The 24,339-nt window shown below is 43.5% G+C and overlaps 1 protein-coding gene across 3 annotated transcripts in view; it reads left to right on the top strand.

Annotated features, from left to right (window-relative positions):
• LOC310671379 (ABC-type organic anion transporter ABCA8-like) overlaps window positions 1–24,339 on the top strand; it is an 88,103-nt gene that overhangs the window by 42,114 nt on the left and 21,650 nt on the right. For all 3 annotated transcript variants that reach the window (XM_083427264.1, XM_083427262.1, XM_083427263.1), the window contains 16 exons: window positions 196–381; window positions 2,256–2,388; window positions 5,446–5,617; window positions 6,068–6,126; window positions 8,312–8,422; window positions 8,901–9,076; window positions 11,506–11,625; window positions 13,649–13,787; window positions 15,836–15,926; window positions 16,281–16,420; window positions 16,617–16,736; window positions 17,498–17,660; window positions 18,721–18,884; window positions 21,248–21,375; window positions 23,057–23,194; window positions 23,817–23,930. In XM_083427264.1, coding sequence (XP_083283390.1) covers window positions 196–381; window positions 2,256–2,388; window positions 5,446–5,617; window positions 6,068–6,126; window positions 8,312–8,422; window positions 8,901–9,076; window positions 11,506–11,625; window positions 13,649–13,787; window positions 15,836–15,926; window positions 16,281–16,420; window positions 16,617–16,736; window positions 17,498–17,660; window positions 18,721–18,884; window positions 21,248–21,375; window positions 23,057–23,194; window positions 23,817–23,930 — 2,154 coding nt within the window. The remainder of the gene's footprint in view (window positions 1–195; window positions 382–2,255; window positions 2,389–5,445; window positions 5,618–6,067; window positions 6,127–8,311; window positions 8,423–8,900; window positions 9,077–11,505; window positions 11,626–13,648; window positions 13,788–15,835; window positions 15,927–16,280; window positions 16,421–16,616; window positions 16,737–17,497; window positions 17,661–18,720; window positions 18,885–21,247; window positions 21,376–23,056; window positions 23,195–23,816; window positions 23,931–24,339) is intronic.

The following is a 24,339-nucleotide window of genomic DNA, read 5'->3' as shown; positions in this document are numbered from 1 at the left end:
CAGGATGAGAACAGAAATTGTGCTCCGGCAGCAAGGCAGCAGCAGGAGGCCCCATTAGCTAAAGTGGTGCTTCAGGTTAAGAACAGTTTCAGGTTAAGAACGGACCTCTGGAACGAATTAAGTACTTAACCCGAGGTACCACTATAGTAACGAACTCAATTCCTGCTAACTGGTTGTATGTATCCTGTTTTTCAGATATGCTTCTGTTTCATGGTCAGTTCTCTCGTAAAGAAGCCTAGGACCACTTCATTCGTTGTCTTCCTCTTCATGTTTACTTTTGGAGCCATCAGCATTGCTCTGTTGATCAATTTAGTTCCTGCAGCTTTGAAATGGACTTTGAGTGTCTTCTGCCCCTTCGCCTTTGGTGTTGAACTGTCAAAGGTAGGGTGTTGTGCTTTATTTGGGATGGAAACAACATTCTACCCCCCCAACCTTGGTGAAGCTGATTTTCAGGCATGTTTTCAGTGGAGAGCAGAGGTGCCGAGTTGTGCCCAACATTGTGGGGCCTGTTGCGCATGTGACGAATGCTGGGCTGGGAGGAGGCTGACCATGGAGGCAGGGGGCCAGCTCTGTCCTTTCAAAAACAGGAAAGTGAAACCCTGTCAGTTCTCCCCACCCTGCCCTACCATGCTGGCCTGCAGCCCCCCCCCCCGCTTCTTTTCCTGCTCTCTGTGTGTCACATTCACAGCAGAGCACCTGTTTCTTTGCCCCTGTACCTGATGCGACGAATGCCACAGCACAGCCTAACCCTTCCTGATGACTCTCTTCAGCAGGGTAATGGTAGAAACCATGCCCCCCCCCCACTTTCCCATCAAAGGTGTAGCTGTTGGCTGCCCCTTGCCTCAGCCCTGGGGCTTGCAGCTTCCTCTCCCTCAGCCTGGGGCTGCAGCAGAGGGTGGAACAGGGGGCAAAACGGGGTGGCACTGTTAGCGCTCAGCCTGCCTAGTGACACCTCCTGGAGGAGGCCAATAGTGGGAGGAAGCCTAGTGCGGGGGGGGGGGCTCAGCCCCATCCCAACAGACTTGTGAAGGGGGCTGAAGGAACCTCAGCCCTATAGAGTTGGCGCCTGTGGTGGAGAAAGATCCCAACCATCATGGTAGCACGGGCATTTTCCAGGGCTGGCCCCTGCCATGCAGTGGCAGAGCTTCATGCTCCGGCACCGGGGGGTGGAGAGCTGGTGGGGGCAGGGCTGGCACGCGTCCCAGGGGGCGTGGCATGCCACCTGCAGGGGGGCAGCCGCGATGGCACCCTACCAGGATTGCACTGCCAGGGGCTGTGCACTCCCCCAGCACTCCTCTTCCTCTGCCAGTGCTGCCATGCAGAGTGCGAAGCAGGGGAGGACATTGCTGTGTGTGCCACATGACATGCCCTGTGCCTCCAAAACTAACCTGCTGCCCACAGGTGCAGTGGTGTTGTCCTGTCACCAGTACTGAAGCTTCTGGTCCAGATGGCTTCTGCACATGGAGAGCTGAGGGGAGAGCACCCATTTACCCTTTCCTTTATGCAGGAAAGTGTGTTGGGCAATCCCTGCCCTTTCCATTTGCCTCTCTTACAGCCAGTGTGGTGTAGTGGTTAAGAGTGGTAGTCTCGTAATCTGGGGAACCGAGTTCGCGTCTCCGCTCCTCCACATGCAGCTGCTGGGTGACCTTGGGCCAGTCACACTTCTTTGAAGTCTCTCAGCCCCACTCACCTCACAGAGTGTTTGTTGTGGGGGAGGAAGGGAAAGGAGAATGTTAGCCGCTTTGAGACTCCTGAAGGGGAGTGAAAGACGGGATATCAAAACCAAACTCTTCTTCTTCTTCTTAAGGTATTCTGAGAGTGAATGTACAGAAATCTGTATACTGTGAACGCTCAGGTTGCGAACGTGATCCATGCAGGATGCATGTTCGCAATCCGCAGCGTTCACAACCCACGCGGGTTGCCATTCAGTGCTTCTGCGCATGCGCAAAGTGTGATTTAGCGCTTCGGCGCATGCACGACTGCCGAAACCCAGACGTAACCTGTTCCAGTACTTCTGGGTTTCGCAACCTGAAAAAACAAAACCTGAAGCATCTGTAACCCGAGGTATGACTGTACTGATACAACAGGTGCTCCTCTGTATTCTATTCTATTTTACTTAACTGTGACCCATGCTTCGCTTACGTGGGGCTAGCTTTTAAACAACAGGCAGGCAGCGAGGGGCTAATTCCGTTTCAAACTTTTCTTCCTCCAGTTTTGACCCACGGGGACTTAGACGTTGTTCTTTCCCTCCACAGATTCTCCATGCTCAAAAATATGGAGGAAACTTCACCTTGTCTAGCCTAATGCATGAACCATGCACATATATCCTGGTTTTTGACGGTACTTTATATATGTTGCTGGCCCTCTATTTTGACAAGGTCATACCCGGTAAGCATACGACAAGCATGCTAGCTGCATAATTGCTGCTTTAAAACAGCTGCATCAGTTGCATTTGTTTCTGGGCCCAGTTGAAGATGTTTCACACCACTAGTGTTTAAAACCCTAAGCAAATATCTGAAAGGCTTGCCTCCTTCCCCACAAACCCTCTCATCCGTTGGCTTTAGTAGTGGTTTATGTTCTTGGTAGGGACGCGGGTGGTGCTGGGGGTTAAACCACAGAGCCTAGGACTTGCCAATCAGAAGGTCAGCAGTTTGAATCCCCGTGACGGGGTGAGCTCCCATTGCTCGGTTCCAGCTCCTGCCAACCTAGCAGTTCGAAAGCACATCAAAGTGCAAGTAGATAAATAGGTACTGCTCCGGCGGGAAGGTAAACAGCATTTCCGTGCACTGCTCTGGTTCGCCAGAGTCATGCTGGCCACATGACCTGGAAGCTGTCTGCGGACAAACACCAGCTCCCTCGGTTTGTAAAGCGAGAAGAGCGCCGCAACCCCAGAGTCTGTCACGACTGGACCTAATGGTCAGGGGTCCCTTTACCCTTTACCTTTATGTTCTTGGTAAGAACATAAAAGAGCCAAAGAGCCAACAAGCCCAGGATCCTGTTCTCACAGTAACCAACAAGATACCTGTGGGAAGTCCGCAGAAAACTTGCAAGCATTCAGTGGAGAAAATGGAAAAACATGCAGTGGAAGCTGTTTGACTTCTGAGGCGCGTTTGAAAACGGAAGCATTTACTTCTGGGTTTTTGGCGTTCGGGTCCCAAAATGTTCGGCTTCCAAGACGCTTGAAAACCGAGGTACAACTGTACTTCCATTGCTCTCATAAGTTTTTTTGAGGAGAGGGGCATTCCCTGTGGCAGCCCCCAAGCTGTGGACTTCTCTCTCCCAGATGGCACTTTCATTGTATGGTTTCTTTATTAAATAAATGTTAATAAGTTCCATAGAGAAAAATACGAATATTAATATCTTTTTCCTTTAAAAAAACAACCACCACCAAATCAAACCGAGGCTTTTATCTAAATACAATAAAAACACAAAAATGGGAGGGGCAAGGGAGAGAGCTAGAGAAAGAAAAGGAAAGAAATAAAAAGAGAAGGAAAGAGATTAAAAGAGAAAGAGAGAAAAATAAGGTTCAGAAAATAAAGGACTTCTGTCCACTATATATAAAAACAATAGTCACTTCATCCAATCCAATATAACACCAAACAAAACCGTTTTTTATAAACAAACATTATCTTTAATCCTTTAATTCAGATATCAGTATTTTATTTTATTTTTCATGCAAAAAGTCCACGAGGGAGTTCCAGTCTTTAACAAATGTTCACAATGCATTAAACAAGGCCAATTTCTCCATCTCTGCTAAGTCTTTAGTTTTAACAGTTGTTCTTCTGTTGTTGGTAATAGTTGGCCCTTCCATCTTTGTGCATATAAAAGACTTGCAGCCACAATCACAATATTGTAGCAAAGTTCCATAGTCTTTTTGTAACCTCTATATCCATAAGTCCCAGTAAGAAGAGTTTCTGACATACTGCAGGTGTACCTCCTGGCCTATGAGATTTGAGATGTACTCTGGTCTTTGACATAGGGATAGGATCCACCCTATTCTTGTGACAATAACCATACTTTTTCGTCTTTAAGACGCCCCCATGGATAAGACGCCCCTTAGTTTTTGGGACTCAATATTAAGAAAATGGGGAGATTGTCCAGAATGGGAGGAATGCCAAAAAAAAGCTCACCCAAATTCCAAACGTTTGTGATCGAACGCAATGCAGAAGCCTTCTATCGTATTTCCGATCGACACAAGCAGCCGCCAATCACACGCCCATTTGCCGCAGCAGAGCCCAATCACCAGCAGCCATTGTCGCAGCAGCGACCAATCGCCAGTGGACATTCTCGCAGCAGCGACCAATTGCAAGCAGACATTGCCGCAGCAATGCCCATCCACAAATGGACATTGTCGCAGCAGCACCCAATCACAAGCGGACATTGTCGCAGCAGCCTACCACCCGCAATAACACCAGTAACTATCTACTACTCAAGACAGAAATCATTTCCACAATCCTTCCTCTGTACTACCCATGTATAAGACTACCCCAATTTTTAAGCGTTGTTTTAAGGGGAAAAAACATCGTCTTATAGACGGAAAAGTATGGTAATTTGTCTTTAACTGTTTTAAAATATCTTAAATTGTTGTGACTGCTGTGAGAAGGGTGGGCAAAACAAAAATTAGAAGAAATGGCTTTTGGCTGGAAGATTGCATCTCTGTAGATTGCATTTCCTAACCTCTGATTTATTTCTTTGTATTGACTTCTGTAATTTAGGAAGCCTTGTGATTAATGCCTTTTCTAAGGGAAATTGCATGATTGGAACAGCAGTACTAGACCTTGCTTGAGATGTAGTAGCTTATATATTCTGTTTAAGATTCTGAAAGCATAAGCCTTATCCAAATATGGATTCTATGAAGGTATATTTAAAGAAACTTTGTTAGCTTTTAGGTCCTAGCCCTGCTTTCATCTAGGACAGTTAAAAGCGCATTTTACAACCCCTTTGCTTTTCCCTGCAAGATATGAGCAATCAAACCAGGAAGTCTCTAATTAACCATAGTTTCTTGTTTTGCTTGAACCAGAAAATGACGTTTACTGGCTTTAGAGCAAGGCAAAATCCCGCTTTGTTCTGAAATTAGCAGCCATAGTTTCCTAGTTCAGATGAAACACAAAGCTATGGTCAATTAGAGACATTTTGAGTTTAATGTGACTCGTGTGAAGGGAACAGGAAAGAGGCTGAGGCTTAATAAGCCAAGATATGATTGCCTGAATGCAACCGATGTATCTATTCGGTTAAAGTTATGTGACTTGTTCCACAACCACTACATATTTGAATGAATGACTGTTTAAGTAAGCTGCAACTTCCATTTCCACTAAATCTTGGTCACTGAGACTGTGCTATAGAGAAGTAGCAGGGGCTGATAAATTTGAAGTGTGTTACATGTTTAATACCAAGAATTAATAGAACCTTTTGATGCATAAAACCTTTTTTATATGTGTATCTTAGACAAATATGGCGTGCCCTATCCTCCCTTCTTTTTCCTGAAGAAGTCCTACTGGTTTAAATCAAGAGGAAGCTATACCAGCACTGCTCTGACAAATGAACCAAGCCATGGTAATATCTTCAGTGACAATGCTGAGCTTGTGCCTCCTGAATTTGATGGAAAGGAAGCCATTAGGTAAAAGTTAAGGAGGCGTGGCCTTAAATAATTTTTTGAGCAAATTGACGCAGAAATCCTGCCCCTGCGCCAAGGATCTCTATGAAGTAAAAAATATTTAGTTTTTGTTTTCAGAGGGTATCGGGGAACATTGTTTTCATTCACAAGAGAGCGATGCAGACAGAAATATATACTCCTGTTGCACAAAATGCCAAGGAGTCTCAAGTATGTGGATGAGGTTGTTTATTGGGAATGACAACTAACTGAGCATATGTCTAAGAATTCTTTCTACCCATGTGCAACATTGATAGGGAAGTAAGATAATATCTGGTCTGAATTTGAAATAGTTTCAAAGTTGCACAGCTTGACCATTTCCCATAGAGATGATACGCCACCGGGGAGATAGTTGTGACTAAATTGTAACTAAAATCCAGTATTGTATTAACCATTCGTTGTTTCCTAATCCTTTAGACTAAATAACATTAAAAAAACTTACAAAGAGAAGAGCAAGGAAACAGAAGCTTTGAGAGGTGAGATGCTTTTCATGTTTTCTCATCCGTTCCGTAGTGGTCTGGGCTGCATGCATGAAACTGTGTGTGCAGATTGAATGACTCCACCGCCTACTGAAGGAAAATGAGAAACTAACAATGGGCTGTGGGCTTGGAAGCAGAATAAGGAGCCTTGGCTATACGTTTGTGAAACATTGCTCTGGAGCACAGAGGTCAACCCTCCTAATTTGCACTGTTAAATGTGGACAAGTAGTCTGGTTTCTTTTTGTTTTCCATTGCCTTTTCAGCAGGCTTGCCCACTCTAAGCTTTGTGGCTAATATCTAACCTCCCCTCGATGCAGTTACATTTATTGAGCACTGACTGTTATGGTGGGACGAGGCGGTTTGTAGGAAATAATGGATTTCCCCTCTTCCTTTATTGATTCATAGGCTCACCACTGCCCCATGTTCAACTGCTTCTGCATTCATAAACAGCTAGGAGAATTGCTTCCACTGCACTCCCTATGAATACTGTACCACTTTTCTATGTTACTATGTACAAGGCAGTTTACAGCAACAAAATATACAACAAAGAACACATACCTTTTAATAATTTGATCCAATACCAAAAGTCACAATCAAACATAACTTTAAAATGGAACAACTTAGATTATTGTATATTACTTTATTTGATGTATTAGAATCTAATAGTACACCATAAAATTAACTCTCAGAACATCAGCTGATAATAATTAAGCAAAAATTCACTCTTAACAATTACAATAATTACTAAACTATGATCAATAAAAATAACTGCAAGTCATGATGCATAAAATACCACAATGCATGTAAAAGCGTAGAACTGAGAAACAAACACACACACGAAATTATTTTTTAAACATCCCTGAGCAACAGCTTGTGGCAGATACAATGTCCTTTGGTTCATTAATCTCTCCTCCACAATCCTGATACACATACTGTATGTGCATCAGTAATACTGCATACAAAAACCAAATTCCAAAACCTTTTATGCCTTTTTTCTTTTTACTCATTTGCACATGAAATACCAAATGCAAAAATAATCTTCATAAAGTTCATTTGTCACCCTTGAGGAGACATGACTCCTTGACACTGTCACTAACGCCCACAAATTAGAAGTGGATATCTTCAGGACAAAACCTACAGCTGGGGTGGACAGAAGGTAAATTGAATCCTAGGACTCAGCTATACTGTATAGCTGCAAATAGATGATAGATATAGATAGATAGATAGATAGATAGATAGATAGATAGATAGATAGATGATAGATAGATTAAGTGTGTTGTAAAGTGCATTATACAATCTTACATTAGATGGTGATGGTGAGCTATGGCAAATTCAATACATTTTTCAAAACTTTTTTAAAAAAGCGTTTTCACAATTTTTTTAAATATGTGTCTTGTTTCCATTTCCATCATAGAATCTTAAGAGTTGGCAGGGACCCAAGAGCCATCTGCAATGCAGGAATTCATGATAATTGGAAAACAATTGGATCCGATCTTCTATGTAAACACATCAAGTGGCATTTTTGGACTATTTTATGAGCTCACAAAAGTACATGTATATATGGAACATAGGAAGCTGTATTATACCCAATCAGACCTCTGGCTCATCTGCACTGACTGTCCAGCAGCTCCCAAGGGCTTATTGCACTGACATTCCCAGCCCTGGAGATGCTAGGGATTAAACTAGGGACCTGTTTCATGTAAAACACATACTCTACTACTGTATTGTACTCCCCCCCCCCCCGTACTACATATCAGTGCATGCACAGTGGTAAAAAACAAAAACACCTCATATGACTTTTTGCAGTGCTTTATCAATGCATGCCAAAAATTCATACAGATATTGAAAAGTGGAGACAAATGAAATAAACTGACATCAGGACTATACATGCACAGCTCTCTGTACAAAATTTAGGATGGGGCGGGGAGGTGTAACAGTGGAAGATTTCTTCCTAATTCTCGATTGATTCCATGGAGAAGCAATATTCTGCAGTATGAAATTCCAAGAATCCATCCGAAAATTCAAACGAGAATTTGGGCAGCATCCCTAGTGCTTGACAGGGGAAGTTTTGTAGGTTTACTCAGAAGTGAGATTTCAATGGAACTTATTAGTAAGAGGGTTTAGGAATGCAGCCTCCGTGTACCTTGGCTGTTTTAAGAGCTAACTTCTGCTCTTCTGTTAGGCTTGTCCTTGGATATTTATGAAGGTCAAATCACTGCAGTTCTTGGTTGTAGTGGAGCTGGGAAAACAACACTGCTAAACATCCTTAGTGGACTTCTGAAGCCATCCGATGGTACGTATCAGAACTTTAAAATGAAGGAGGCTGCCACCCAAATCCATAAGAACAGGAGGAGGTTCCCCTTGATCAGACCAAAGCCTTATCAAGTCCATCATTTGATTCCCACAAAGGCCCACCACACGCCACTGGGAGGAGCACAAAGGGGGCAGTAGCAGTTCCCCAACAGTTAGTCTTCTGATCTAGCCATTGCGACTAGCAGCCACAAACATATCCAAATCCCCTTTTAAGGCCATTTAGGTTGGGGGCCACGTCTGTAGTTTAATTGTGTGCTTTGTGGAGAACTGAGATTCATTGTTTTCATTGAGGCTGCAAGGATTCCAAACAACCATACCTAGAATTGCAGTCTAGGTCTCATTTCCACTCTTAGCAGGACAGCAGTTAATAGGATATGTTGAAACTTTTATGAGAATTCAAGCAGCCTACTCTGTTTATTAAGCCAACCTATTTGCTTCCTATTTACTTATGTATACAGGCTCTGCGACCATCTTCAAGTACAATATATCAGCAAGGGAAGATATGGAACAAATTAGAGAGATAAGTGCTGTGTGCCCACAATTCAACGTGCAATTTGAATTCCTAACGCTGAAAGAAAATTTACGGACTTTTGCTAAAATAAAGGGGATTCCAAACAATGATATTGAGAATGAGGTAAGGATATATTCATATGGCAAGTATTTCTGTTCTGCCTCTTTATATTCTTCATCTATTTTCTTTGTAGAACAGGTTCATGGCAGGGATTACTGCCTTATCATTTGTTCTGCTTTGTATTTGAGGTTTACTCAGCCTAATTCAGAGAAAACTCATTGTGCTTAAGTCCCCCTGGAGTCAATGGGACAAATTTGTTGAAACCAATTTAAATCCTGTTAATTGCAATGAGAGAGGTGCAATAAATTTGCAATAGGTAAAGGTAAAGGGACCCCTGACCATTAGGTCCAGTTGTGACCCACTCTGGGGTTGCGGCGCTCATCTCGCTTTATTGGCCGAGGGAGCCGGCGTACAGCTTCCGGGTCATGTGGCCAGCATGACTAAGCCGCTTCTCGTGAACCAGAGCAGCACACAGAAACGCCGTTTACCTTCCCGCTGGAGTGGTACCTATTTATCTACTTGCACTTTGACGTGCTTTCGAACTGCTAGGTTGGCAGGAGCAGGGACCGAGCAATGGGAGCTCACCCCGTCGCGGGGATTCAAACTGCTGACCTTCTGATCGGCAAGTCCTAGGCTCTGTGATTTAACCCACAGAGCCACCCGGGTCCCTTAGACTGGGACTAATTCAATAACTGGACAAAATATGTAAGCCTTGCGACCTACACAAATGAAAATTCTTCCAGCACTGTCTTTGTTATACTATGGAGGAATTATTTGAAGATTCTCTTGAAATGAGTTGAGTTGAGGCATACCCCTCAACTGTCCTGATTTGACCAGGACATCCAGAATTACAGAAGCCATCTCAGCTCCTGATTGGATGTACTATTTTGGCTCCCACAAGAGTGTGGCCTCAAAAGATGCCCATTTTGGGGGGCTGTGCTCTTGTTTGAGTCATGTGACATGCATCCTGATTTTCCTCTGTGGCAGGTTGCAGGGTATGTTGAGATTCTTGCTGAGTATATGTATAACTCAGAGCAGGGCCTTCATGTGGCTGCCGCCTTTCTTTGGAACAGTATTATTGTCAAGATACGACAGGCGCCCATTATCTGCTCTTTCCAGAAACAAATGAATTTAATTTTTTTGACAGACTTTCCCAGCTGAATAAATGGATATTTACCACGAGTATATACCTTGTATTGATTTAGTTTTGTTTGTTTAAGCATTGTATTTTTGACTTTTCAATTATACATACTAAACAAAGCAGAACAGTAATAAATTGATAAAAGAAAAAGCTATTTTTGGGTGTAATGCAAAGACAAGAGTGCATAGATTATAGGAAAACAAAAGGGTTCCTCTGGTTGAGTAGAAGAAACAAGGCTCGGGAATGATTAGCCACAAAATTCTATAGCTGATAAAAAGGCTTCTGTTGGGCTCATAACTTGAAACTTGGCATTTACAATCTAGCTGATGCCGTCTACAAAGCCGCCACATTTCAAACTGATCCTGTAAAAATGGCCACAATTACAGCAAGTTACAAAGTGCTGAAAAGTGACACTTTGAAGAGGTCAAAGTGTTGCCAATTTTCCAGTTGGCAACAAATCATTTCATATTATTTCTTTTAGATGTTGCAAACTACTGGTGTACTTTATCCATGCTTGTTGTGGACCAGACCTTTTCATTGTTTTGATGAAATCCTGATCAGCAGTTTGAAATTATTAAGGTTTTCCTGCCCAGCTGAAATCTATGGAAAACAAGGACTTGCAAAATAATGCTTGGTACTTGACTGAAGGCAAAAATGAAGGCAGAATGTTGCAGCAGGAGTCACCTAATGGATGCTATGTGCAATGCCTTTTCCTTAGTTATTAAATATCACAGCATGGGTGAAGAAAAAGGCATGATTGAAAAATAATGTAGGAATGGACCATGTTGTAGAACATTTAGCGGCAGATATTCAGGCAGCCGGTGCATATTAAAGTCCTCGTGTTGATGTGTTTGGGAGGGAGCAAGGAGCAGGGTCTTAATGCAATCCCACTTCCTGCTTCTCAAGAGCTGATTTCAAACTCTAAACCTTCTTGAAGGGCTCCTTGAGTGACAGCTGTGCATCCAGAAAATGCAGCGTGAGCAACACCGAACTGCCTCATGGACCACTCTTCACTAGATGAACCAATAGCGTTTTCCAGTCCACACATGAAACTGTACTGTTATCCCATTGGCATTCATAAAAAAAAATAATAATAGCACAAGCATCGTTGCATAACCAAGCAAACCCTGGAATACAACAGTCTGGAGCAATGCTATTTGGGTTCTTCCAAAAACCTGCTTGAGCAAATGATCCTAATTCCAGGGACGACATCTCATCTGGAAATGCCTTATACTTCAAATATGAGAGCTTGTTGCTTTCAACCAACCAAGCGACTGAAAAGCAAGATAGGAAGAAATCCGAAAGAATCCAACATCTTGGTGCTTGAAACATGTGTTTATATGCTTCACAGGTGCAAAAGCTAGTGACCCTCTTGGATCTCGATGCCATTCAAGACACCCAAGCTAATCGTTTAAGTGGTGGGCAAAAGCGAAAATTATCTCTCGCAATTACTTTCTTGGGAGAGCCACAGGTAGGTGAAGCAAGGTCAGGACAAAGGGACCTGCTGAACATATTTCATAAGTACTCTCCATCTTGTAATGCATCTACTGTTTCCTCTCAAAAGCAATGGAGTGTGTAGATCTCTCACTGATCTGTGGTCAGTCATGAAACTCCCTAATTTCAGTCTTATCTTTACTTCCCTTCTAAATTCCCATTCCCCAAACACTGTATGTAAAGTGAAGCTTTCATATTTAGTACAAGATTAGCTTCAATTTAAAAAATAATAATAATATAAAATTATTTTCCCCAGAACATTTTTTAAAGCCGCATAGCCGCATAACTGTTTATTATAACGTGGGTGGCGCTGTGGGTTAAAGCCTCAGCGCCTAGGGCTTGCCGATCGAAAGGTCAGCGGTTCGAATCCCCGCGGCGGGGTGCGCTCCCGCTGTTCGGTCCCAGCGCCTGCCAACCTAGCAGTTCGAAAGCACTCTCGGGTGCAAGTAGATAAATAGGGACCGCTTACTAGCGGGAAGGTAAACGGCGTTTCCGTGTGCAGCTCTGGCTCGCCAGAGCAGCGATGTCACGCTGGCCACGTGACCCGGAAGTGTCTTCGGACAGCACTGGCCCTCGGCCTCTTTGAGTGAGATGGGCGCACAACCCTAGAGTCTGTCAAGACTGGCCCGTACGGGCAGGGGTACCTTTACCTTTACCTTTAACTGTTTATATTGTTGTGAGTTAACCCTGCACCCAGCAAGGGGTTAAAATGTAATGGAAGATGCAACTGTTGGAATAGCCAGGCCAGCTTCTTGGTGAGTTAATGGCCCTTAAGTATGGGTCCTTAGGGTAACAAAGGAAGTGGGCTTTGTGCCAGAGGCCAAATGAGGGGGCCCCTTCCCTCACCTGGCTGGTGGTGAGAAGGACAAGTGCCAGAGGTATGTGAGAGAGAGCTGGGCGGGAAGCAAACAGCAGGCAGAAGTCAGAGAGTGAGAGCCATGTTTGATTTCTGTTTGAATCCAAGGCTTTGGCTATGGGAAAAGCAAGACCTTCTGGGGTGTTAATGCTGTGACCATATCCATCGTAGACTCAGGTTGTATATACAATGGTACCTCAGGTTAAGAACTTAATTTGTTCTGGAGGTCCGTTCTTAACCTGAAACTGTTCTTAACCTGAAGCACCACTTTAGCTAATGGGGCCTCCCACTGCCGCCGCGCTGCTGCTGCTCAATTTCTGTTCTCATCCTAAAGCAAAGTTCTTAACCCAAGGTACTATTTCTGGGTTAGCGAAGTCTGTAACCTGAAGCATCTGTAACCCGAGGTACCACTTTATGTGTAAATAAACTGTTATGTATTGAAGTTCTCACCCTGGCCACCAGGGGTATTGTGTACAGTGGTACCTCGGGTTACAAACGCTTCAGGTTACAGCTCCGCTAACCCAGAAATAGTGCCTCGGGTTAAAAACTTTGCTTCAGGATGAGAACAGAAATCGTGCTGTGGTGGCGCGGTGGCAGCGGGAGGCCCCATTAGCTAAAGTGGTGCTTCAGGTTAAGAACAGTTTCAGGTTAAGAACGGACCTCCAGAACGAATTAAGTACTTAACCCGAGGTACCACTGTATATAGTTTTCACTCAGGTCCACGTCAGTTAATTTAGGCGGGAAACCCTGGGGTGTTGTTGTTACAATGTTGACAGCCGGCTGCCTATAAAAGCAGGCCGGCTGAGCTGTTCAGTTCAGTTCAGTTCCAGCTTACTATAAAGAACCACTTGGAGAAATCTCTGTGTCGTCTGCTTTGTCAACCCACTACTTAATATAAACCATATATTATAAAGGCACCACAGTCTTTGCTGTCCCTCATTCCAAGGAAAGTGAACTCTGGGTAAGATCCCGGAACCCCTGGGCTCTTGCACCACTCCACAGTTGGGGTGGCATTCAAAAATATCATTGACCCAATTGGGTTGCCATTAATTCTTTTTAAAGAATCCACTTCAACATGGAATGCTATGTGCTAATTTCTCAAGGTTTCCGAGTCTGAAAATGCAATCGCATGTTCTGCCTACAGGTCTTATTCTTAGATGAACCAAGTGCAGGGCTGGATCCTTACTCTCGACACCAAGTGTGGGCCCTCCTGAATGAGCGCAAAGCAGGTCGAGTGATTCTGCTCACCACTCAGTTAATGGATGAAGCTGATATTCTTGCTGGTTAGTAGAATGTATCATGGTTTGACAAATATAGGCATGAAGTGAGAGAGAAATAACCGAAACCATGTGACTTGGGAACTTATCCCGCACTGATCTGCACTATCCTTATTTCTGTCTGTTGGAACAAATCATAGAATCATAGAGTTGGAAGAGACCACAAGGGCCATCGAGTCCAACCCCCTGCCAAGCAGGAAACACCATCAGAGCACTCCTGACATATGGTTGTCAAGCCTCTGCTTAAAGACCTCCAAAGAAGGAGACTCCACCACACTCCTTGGCAGCAAATTCCACTGTCGAACAGCTCTTACTGTCAGGAAGTTCTTCCTAATGTTTAGGTGGAATCTTCTTTCTTGTAGTTTGGATCCATTGCTCCGTGTCCGCCTCTCTGGAGCAGCAGAAAACAACCTTTCTCCCTCCTCCATGTGACATCCTTTTATATATTTGAACATGGCTATCATATCACCCCTTAACCTCCTTTTCTCCAGGCTAAACATGCCCAGCTCCCTTAGCCGTTCCTCATAAGGCATCGTTTCCAAGCCTTTGACCATTTTGGTTGCCCTCCTCTGGACACGTTCCAGTTTGTCAGTGTCCTTCTTGAACTGTGGTGCCCAGAACTGGACACAGTACTCCAGGTGAGGTCTGACCAGAGCAGAATACAGTGGCACTATTACTTCCCTTGATCTAGATGCTATGCTCCTATTGATGCAGCCCAGAATTGCATTGGCTTTTTTAGCTGCCACGTCACACTGTTGGCTCATGTCAAGTTTGTGGTCAACCAAGACTCCTAGATCCTTTTCACATGTACTGCTCTCAAGCCAGGAGCTCTTCCGTTGCACTGTGTAAAGGAGGTGATCCACATAGCACCCTAGATGATTCCTTCACATCTTTCACTATGCTGTCATTCACCAAGTTCCTGTTATTCCAGGAGTAACAGGCGTGCTGAGGACTAGCCTTGGAAATTCCAATGCCTTTGTGAAATGTCAAATTACTGTTACCTCTTCTGCTTCACTGGCTAAGCCAGGCATCCCGTACCTGTGGCCCTCCAGATGTTTTGGCCTACAACTCCCATGATCCCTATCTAACAGGACCAGTGGTCAGGGATTATGGGAATTGTAGCCCCAAACATCTGGAGGGCTGAAGGTTGAGGATGCCTGGGCTAAGCGTTTAATGCAGTGTTTCCCAAACTTGGGTCTCCAGCTATTTTTGGACCACAATTCCCATCATCCTTGACCACTGGTCCTGCTAGTTAGGGATGATGTGAGTTGTAGTCCAAAAAAACAGCTGGAGACCCAAGTTTGGGAAATGCTGGTTTAATGGGTTGCAGCTACTACTCTTCAATGCAGTCTTCACAGGGTGACCAATCTTTTCTCTCATTCCATCACCTTCATTAGCTTTTGGATCCTTTCCCTGTTATCTCTTGCATCTCTTTTTGCATGAGATCAACTGCCCTGCCCTAACAATTGACATGTGATTGTAAAATAATCTGTACTGGGAGGACAGGTGAAATAATCCCTCCCATCACTCTGGGGGACAAGTGTTTGCATTTTCCAAGCTTGGCTCCACCTGGGTTACAAGGAGTAAATAGATCTCTTCCAGCTGAGCCTTGATCAACAAGTTCTGCCTTAGCTGAAATGTGTTTTGCATTTCCTATCTTATTCTGGGTTCCTGATATGTAGCTTCCCTTAGATTGCACCTTGGTCTTCAGCTTCTGACTCGCTCCAGACTGCTTTTTGTGACCTGGACAATTATGCTGACTTAACTCTACCCCAATGAAATAGATTTGCTTGCAAGACCTGCTGTGACGATTGTACAGCTTGCCTGTTTGTGTGTGCAACATACTCCTCTGATTCGTGTGCATGTAAACAAACAGGATTGTTTGAAATGAAGGCAGCATTTCTGGAACTCGTTTTATTTTCTGCATCACCCTTCTGAATCTCAGCTCACTGCACCCTTCAGATATTTCCTGCTTCTGATTTGGATATGGGGAAGAATTTATTTCTGCAGAATGTGATAAGTAAAACCAGAACTTTATGTGTTTTTCCTTCCAGACCGGAAAGCATTTATCTCTCATGGCAGGCTGTCTTGTGTTGGTTCATCTTTATTCTTGAAGAAAAAATGGGGTGTTGGCTACCATTTAAGGTACTTTTGAGTTTGGCAATCTTGTACTCTTACCTATTTTGCAATCTCTGGTGGGCAATCACAGATATTTATCTATTTTATTTATAAAATTGTGCAAACTCTTCTTCTTTTTTAAAAAATTCTAAGTATGTCAAGAAATTCCTCCTTTCTGTCTCAACGTCTCTTGGTCCAAGCTCAGACCAAAAAGAGGAAAGGGACAGATCAGGCTGTAAAGATGCTGTGCTGCTGTTTCTTTCAGCAGAACTCTTATGGTTTTAGTAATGTCATAAATACTTGATTCAGATAACAGTTTTATTAAAGGAATGCCATACTTGGTAATTGGTGTCCATCTAAATCCATTCTGAATACGAACAGGATGCATGTAAATGAATTGTATGACCCCGAGAGAACAACATCCCTGGTCAAGCAATACATCCCTGCTGCCAAATTATCAGCACAACATGAAAATGAGCTGAGTTATATACTGCCCTTGGAAAATGTGGATAAATTTCCAGGTAATTATCGTCTTGAATATGTAAATGATATCATAGCTATCATCTTTGAGTGTGCTATTAATGGAGATGTTCCTCAAAATGTTACTTTGGGCTGTAAGTACAATAAAAAGGATTTGCACAAGGCCGCAATGGAGATTGGAAATGCTAATCTTGAACTAGAAGTAAGCACTTGAGTTTCTTTCTCCCTGTCATGTAGATCTGTTCTCTGACATGGACCGCCAGAAAGAACTAGGAATTGTTAATTATGGGGTTACCCTGACAACTCTGGAAGATGTCTTCTTGAAGCTGGAGGGAAATGAAATGATTGATGAGAAAGGTAAAATACTGTTCCAAATAACGTACTTTCTAGTAGTGATTCCCTGTTACAGCAGGGAAAATATGAGTTTGGGACCATATCTGTTGTTGGCATCCAACTGTCGTGGGAGCATATCCTCCAACATTTCTCCTATTTTATAATAATAATATCTATATGCCACCCATTTGACTGGGTTGCCCAAGCCACTCTGGTTGGCTTCCAATAAATATATATAAAACATAATAAAACATATATTCTAGCATTTCAGGGTGTTAGACTAGATGATCCTTGGGTCCCTTCCAACTCGTAAGATTCTATGATTCTATAAAAGGTTTAAAAACTTCCCTATACAGGGTTGACTTCAGATGTCTTCTGAAGCTTGTATAGTTACTTATCTCCTTGGCTTGGGGGTTGCATAACTCCATGCCCTCCAACATTTCTCTGATGAAAATAGGGACGTCCTAAGGAAAAGCGGGACATTCTGGGATCGAATCAGAAACCTGGACAGCGTCTGTGAATCCAGGATTGTCCCTGGAAAAGTGTTGCGTTACAGCTGCCTTTCCCTGTTTTTTTTGAATCTGGGAGTGAGAGCTGGGATGGTTTATCAATGACAGGGGAAAAACATCTGCAGTAGTGGTAGCAGCAAGGAGAGCTGGGGGGAAGTAGGGGATTGACTGACCCAGTATCAGAAGAAGTCAGAACTGAGTTTGTATAAGCAAGTAGTCTCTCATTTGGCCAATACCAAAGTTCTGATTTTGTGCTTTTGAAATTTGATTACAAAGAGGGGCCTAAGGGTGCTGACGAAATGGAACAAGATCTGCTATTGCTCTCAGACACGGGAAAGGCAACCATAAGCGGATCAGAACTCTGGAGGCAACAAGTTTGCGCCATGGCAAGAATGCATTTTTTAAATCTCAAGCGCGAGAGCAAACTCTGGGGAACGCTGTAAGTGCCAAGATAATTGTTTACAAGCCGTCGCAATCTGGGTTACTGTATATGTAGCATCGCCCCCTAGCCTCCTCCACCACACTGTAACTACTAACACACACACACCACAATTGTGAATCAACTACCCTTCCAATTTTGCAGCCACAATCATACACTATTTTCACCTTCATCCCTGTTCCCATCAAGGGGAGGGGGCAGAAAATGAGGGGGGAGGAAGAGGCATGGAAATGGGGGTGAAAGGGGAATGTGGGGGTGCAAGGGGACAGCAGTGTAGAAGAGAGAAGCAGCTTCAGAAATGGGGTTGGGAAGGTGGAAATGGGGATTAGTAGTTGCATGCGGTTGGAGGGGGCTGGTCTACAGTACAGTAGTACCTCGGGTTACATACGCTTCAGGTTACAGACTCGGCTAACCCAGAAATAGTACCTCGGGTTAAGAACTTTGCTTCAGGTTGAGAACAGAAATTGTGCTCTGGCGGCACAGAGGCAGTGGGAGGCCCCATTAGCTAAAGTGGTGCTTCAGGTTAAGAACAGTTTTAGGTCAAGAACGGACCTCCAGAACGAATTAAGTACTTAACCCGAGGTACCACTGTACTGGGATTCGCAGGATACTGAGTAAGTCTGCAGGCTTCAACAGGATGATGCAATACTCTGTGAAGTGCTGGGTCAGAGTGACTCAGCAGGAGTGTGATTAATGTGATTGGCTATCACCTGTTTTAAAAAGGAAAGCCTGTTCAACAGTGGTTGTGGTGGTTGTGCTGTGGTATGGTGGTGCTGTGGTGGAGAGTATTCGTTTGCCTTAAGGAGCAGGTACTCTGTATGGACTGTTTTTGTAAATACCTGTATATAGCTCACATTAAAAAGACTGCACTGGAAAAACCTGGGACTCAGAACGCCGTGAGGAATTCGCGACACTGAGGTGGGGGGCAGAATTGAGAGGTTAGCAATGGGCGATAGGCTGGTTTGGCCAGTGACAGAAATGGGGGTTCCTGCCACTAATAGATTCAATACCAGTTGCTATCATTCTCATTTGCTTAATTACTATCCTTTCTTTATTACAGACTGCTCCTTTTTGGAATGTTGCTGGCACCTTTAGTCATCCAGGTGCTGTTATATACTATTTGGGGGAGCCTGCATTGTGCAGAGCTACATCCTGGGCTTTATTTTGAGCCAGGAAAGGAGTCTTTCAGAGGGTCTGCTGGACTTCTGATCCTTAATAATACAGGTAAGAGTGAAGAACAGAATATTGAGATTTCCCCCCGCCCCAATCAGGTTTCGACCAAGAGCCAACATGCCAATACACCATGGCCAGACTGGGAAAAACTGGGTACAAATCTCTCCTCAGCATAAAGCACAGTGATTGAACAATAATCATCTGTCTTTTTTAAAAAAATATTTTTTATTAACCAACCGATCAAATCAAATCACATCACATAAATTCCGAATTACAAAGCCGAATTTTAATTTTTTTGTTGGGGGTACCCATATTTCAAGTTCCGAAGGGGATTCCAATCATCATCTTGCTGCTGCGTTAATATCCACAAATCTGTCCAAATAATGTTCATATTTCTATCCAGTCCTATCTTGCTGTTCCCACATCTCATCTTATTCATATATTTTTCTTTTTTCTTTGTGATCTCTTCTGATAATCTCCTTAAGCAGGTAAACACCAGTTATAATCCTGTGTGGATTTTTCCGTTAGTCCAATCACCATATCGAGATGGTTTCCATATATCATCACTTCCATAAATAAAAGCACTCTTTCCATCATTCATCTTCGCAAATCTGTCGCCTTCTTTAGTCCTCTGAGGAGGCCGCCCGCAGTATGAAAACAGATCCATTCCTCCTCCCAGACATAAGTCTTTCGACAGAACTTGCCAAAATGGCGACGCTGTTTTTTTTTTTTACTGTGTCATCCCAAAGCTCTTAAACTTTCCACGATCTCCTTAAAACATGCTTTTGGTTAGAGATTATCTCCACACAGTCTTAAATCATCATCTTAGGTCATTTAAGCAGCATTTCTGACTTGTGGGGGGATTCTTGGTTAATCACATAAAGAAAAGAAAGGAAAGCCCCCCCCCCATCCAGTACCGTTGCCGACATACCGAGCCTTGGTGTGTCTTCTCATGATATATTCCTGTTTATACAACCCGTCTTCTTTCTCAGAGATCTCTTCAATTAGCAGTCTTTACTCCCCCTTCTTCCTTGAAATATGTGCATTTGCTTCCACCTAATTATTTCTTTTGAAGTTGCTGCAGCTAGAGGCGCGAATCAGAGACAGCGTCCAGGAGAGCCGAAGTCCGCACAAGGGCTTTCTGCCTAGTGCCCCCACCCCCTCGAGTTCGGGGGTGGTATAGGGCACAGCAGGCAAGGGCAGTCCCCCCCACTCACTTGGGGGGGCAGGGAGGCTGCTTACTCCCATCACATCCTCTTAATTACCTAGTGTGGGTCGGAGAGATGTTATTGTCGGCCATCTTCCAATGCGCCCCTAGTGGCACCCCCCTGAACAATAATCATCTCTTAATCCAATATTGTCTCAGTGTTGTGAGCAAAAAGTGAGGGGAGGGGGAACCATGTCTAACAGCCCTTTGGAAGGAAGGATAGAATATGAATGTAATAAAATGAAGTTTTCATACAATTTTAATGGACCAGTAGAAAGCGAGTGAAAAATGTTTTTCCAGCTCTCTATCAGGAACTGAAGGCTTTTTAACTAAGAGCACCCAGAGCCCCACCTATAGCATAGCTCTATGGATTGCCTGAGGAGTTTGGTCTACTCATAAGGAGTAGGTTCCTTACAAATAACCCTTTGTTCCGTACGAGACCATGTTCTTCTGGAGAAAACTTCAGCATCAGGCAGCTGACTGAGCCTGCAACTTTAGGAATCAGTACTCCCTTGGACTCAGTAGTGGTTTAGCCTCTACCATTGATTTTGAGCAAAGGTCTGGTGGAGAAAGGTCTTGTGCCATGATCCCTGATAGCCCCAAATCCCCCTGCTGTGTCTCACTGCCCCATTATACATTGTGCTCCTCTATAATGTTAGCTTTGGGGAGTGCCAAGTCCACCTCTGAAGAGGATTCCTCCAGGGCTGTCTGAGATGCCAGATTGTGTAAGGTATCAGATATTTGCTTACAAAAAATTTGATTACAGCCAACCAGGATATGGCTCTTCAAAGCTTGCTTCACTGACGGGGTTGTATCATGGAGCCTGGCACTATTGGCAGTCCTAAAAGAATAAGATAATTCCAATATTACCTCAATAGTAAAAATAAAACATTAAGAATTTTGGGTGGAATTCAAGATGGCACTAAGGCGATTGTTCCGTCAGTGCTCATCTCCTGCTTCATGCTGTTTTAGGGGTTTTCCCCAAACTTCCCTCCCCTCAAGTCAATTTGGGGAGGAGAGGGTGAGGGAAGCCCATATGTGCTAGCGGGCCAACACAACCCATTTTAGCAAATAAATAGGCATTAAATGTTACACAAAGATAATTCAGATTTTGTATTACACTTCATTTTGGTTTTCTCCTGTTTGAGAAATTAAGATTCTACCACAGTCCTCCGGTCATTCTGTGAATCCTTGTTTTCTTTTTCAGGTGCAAGCATTGACAATTTCATCCAAGCAGTGAAGAATCAGAATGTCCTGGTAGAAGTTGTCTCTGGCAAAAATGTCAGTGACCAACTAGTGCACAATGGGGCTATAATGGTATCCCTTGAAGACAAGGTAACTTCAGTTATTTTTTGTTGCAATCAGTAACATTTTTCTAGAAAAGGAGGTGCCAAAACTCACCACGGACGCCTCCCTTGTTTTCTTAAAATGGCAATGGTGCTCACCTGAGAGGTGCCAGAACTGAGTTCTGACCTGGGGGGGGGGGAACCCCCCTGGGTGTAATCCTAAGTGGGATAAAACTGGGGAGCAAAGCCCCATATCGACTGTTACCATCTTGTGCCAGCTTGTGCAGGGGCAGGAAATGTCAGGGCAGACTTACTCTTTGCATTTCCATGTGGTTTCCTTTTTTAATCTTTAGCCCCATATCGCTGGCTGGAGGGGGTTAGGATCATGTGAAACTGGCTCCCTAACAATGAAGGAGAGCTTTGACTGTCCTTGTTTCTTCATAAAAGCAATACTAAAAAATCCTGGTAACCAAATATGGTTGTACATGTTTTGAATTTGAAAGCAAGCAGCATCTTGTGGTGTTGAGCGTAGCTGTTTTGCAAGCTTGTTTTTAAGTGCCTTTCCCAGTTAAAGAGAAATGCTCTTTAAGCAGAGTATAATACTGGTGCAGCATCAGGTAACAGGTAACAGCTAGCTCCATCCCAGCCAAATTAGAAGCAAGACTACGATTCCAAAATATGGGGGCACAAAGTTCACAACTGTATGAGAGCAATGAAGCTGAAATATACTCGGAGTCCTGTAGTGATTTCACGCTCTTTATTGCAGCTTGTAAAACAGTGATTGAATTGCCCCCCCAAACCCCAGGCTTTTATATACATTAATTACACAATGAGTCCCGTCTGATTGGCTGATTCTGTTTCCCTCCTGGAGCCCGATTGGTCTTTTCCTGCAGACCAATCAGTTGTTGCATTTTAGGATCCTACCAGCCTAATAGGCTGATTAACTTTCTCCTGGAGCCTGATTGGTCTTTTCCTGCAAGCCAATCAGTTGTTGCATTCTAGGATCCTACTTGCCTATTGTTCTAGGATCCAAGCTTAGTACATAACAGAAGCTGTCCCAACGAGTTCGTATACCTACCCAGCAAGCTCTTTTCCAGAAGAAGATGTGCTGGAACTCACCATGAACGCCTCACTTGTTATCTTATAATGGTAATGGATCCCACCTGAGAGGTGCTGGAGCTCAGTTCCTGTGAGTTCTGGCAGAAAACAACAACCCCGTTTACAGCTAAGGCATGGCACATACCTTCCTTGAAAGAATCAGCCTTGTAAGAATGTCTAGCCTGCAGGTGCAGACTCCATCAAGGTGGGCGCATCTGTTCCCACTGGTGAAGGCATCTTCTGACCCTGGGAGACAATGGCAGACCTGCCTCCTCTTGTGAATCCTCTTCAGCCTCACCCCAGGCTGTGGCTCTGAGCTCTCCACAGCCTCTGGCAACATTCTCTCCTCAACAGGAAGGGAAACAGTAACAGAGACTCCAGTAGCAGCATTACCATCTTTCTTCAGACAAGACTTTGCTCTGGCATCTCAGGCTCCTGTCCCCACTCTTCCCCATCTGCTGCCCAAGGTCCACACTTGAAGGCACTTAGTGATGTAGGACACCTTCATTACAAATAACACATAAAGCAGGCTTATGAATTTCTGTTTTCATTACAGGCTGTTATTTTCTCAGCATTCATTCACTGACTCGCTGGAATTTCTAACTTGTATTTCATTTCTTGTCTCGGTTCAGAAATACAGATTCACACTCATATGCCACATGGAAGTGACCAATTGCTTTCCGGTGCTTGTCAACATCATCAGCAATGCACGCCTGCGAATGTTAAATTCCGCTGCCCATATTCGAATCTGGAGTCAAATGTTTCTATTTGTAAGTCTTTCAACTGGATTGTAAGAATGGTTACAGTAGTGTGAAGAGGCGGGCTAGTTGTAGTGGTGAATAAGTGTGAAAACACACACACACACACAGACACATACACAATCTCTCTTTAATAGATTTGCATTCATCTTTAATATTGATAGGCTTCCAAGCCAAGGTATTTCTAATTTCATCCATTTTTCAGAACTTCTGTGATTTTAAAAAATCATGAGTTCAGTTTGAAACATCATTTTATTAGTTGGTGTTATATATATTCTAAGGTATTTGATAGAAACGTTTGTCCACTTAATATTCATTTGTTTTGATATTTTAGTTTTAATTTCTTCTAGTACAGTATATTAATACTCATAATATCTGTACCACCTGAGTCGATTTTATACTCAGAGACTCTGCTGTAGTCTCTGAATTCAGTTGATTCTTGTGAGTTTATAATAGTTAACAGTACAACATCATCAACCTAAAGACAACTTTTAAATAAGCAATGATCAACTTTATTCCTATAATTAAATATCATTTTTAAGCCTACCAAGTGCAGAGAATAATAGCAGCTGTTCTAATCATATATACTGTTACACAGTGTTTATAAACTTTATCTTTCTTATTTGTTTCCCAGCGATTTAGTAGCAAACAGCTATGGATCTTTTTCTGTAACATGTGCCTGTTGGGGGTATTTATATACCCTACCTTTCCAGCACATTTTGCGATGATGAGCGGTCGTTACTACAAGGTAAAGTAATTAAACATGCATGAAACTTATTCCCTTGCAATGAATGCAGTCTTTTGATTTCCCCCACTCCAGTTGACAACAAATTCAGTAGATTATCTATCAATTTTGGATCTGCATATAGTTTACTGTCCAAGCACCCACAGCACCCTTGGCATAGCAGTACAATTGTGTCTTATGTGGGAGTTTAGTTCCAAGGGTTGCCCGTATAGGCAAAACACATGAACTCAAACCCTTGGAACCAAACTTTTATGTGATCTCGTGGGAGCATCCCAGACTGGTGAGAGGAGATAGCCTTGCTCAGAAAGCAAGCCAGATAGCTTAAAAGCTCTATGTGCACCAGGAAAATCCAGTGTAAAAATAGTTTCTAAGTTCTCTGCCTCACTTCCCAAGCAAAGCAGGACCAGGGACC

The sequence above is a fragment of the Podarcis tiliguerta genome (genome assembly GCF_965153285.1).
Source record: "Podarcis tiliguerta genome assembly, chromosome: 2".
Taxonomy (NCBI): domain Eukaryota; kingdom Metazoa; phylum Chordata; class Lepidosauria; order Squamata; family Lacertidae; genus Podarcis; species Podarcis tiliguerta.
This window is presented reverse-complemented; position numbering and strand designations above follow the sequence as displayed.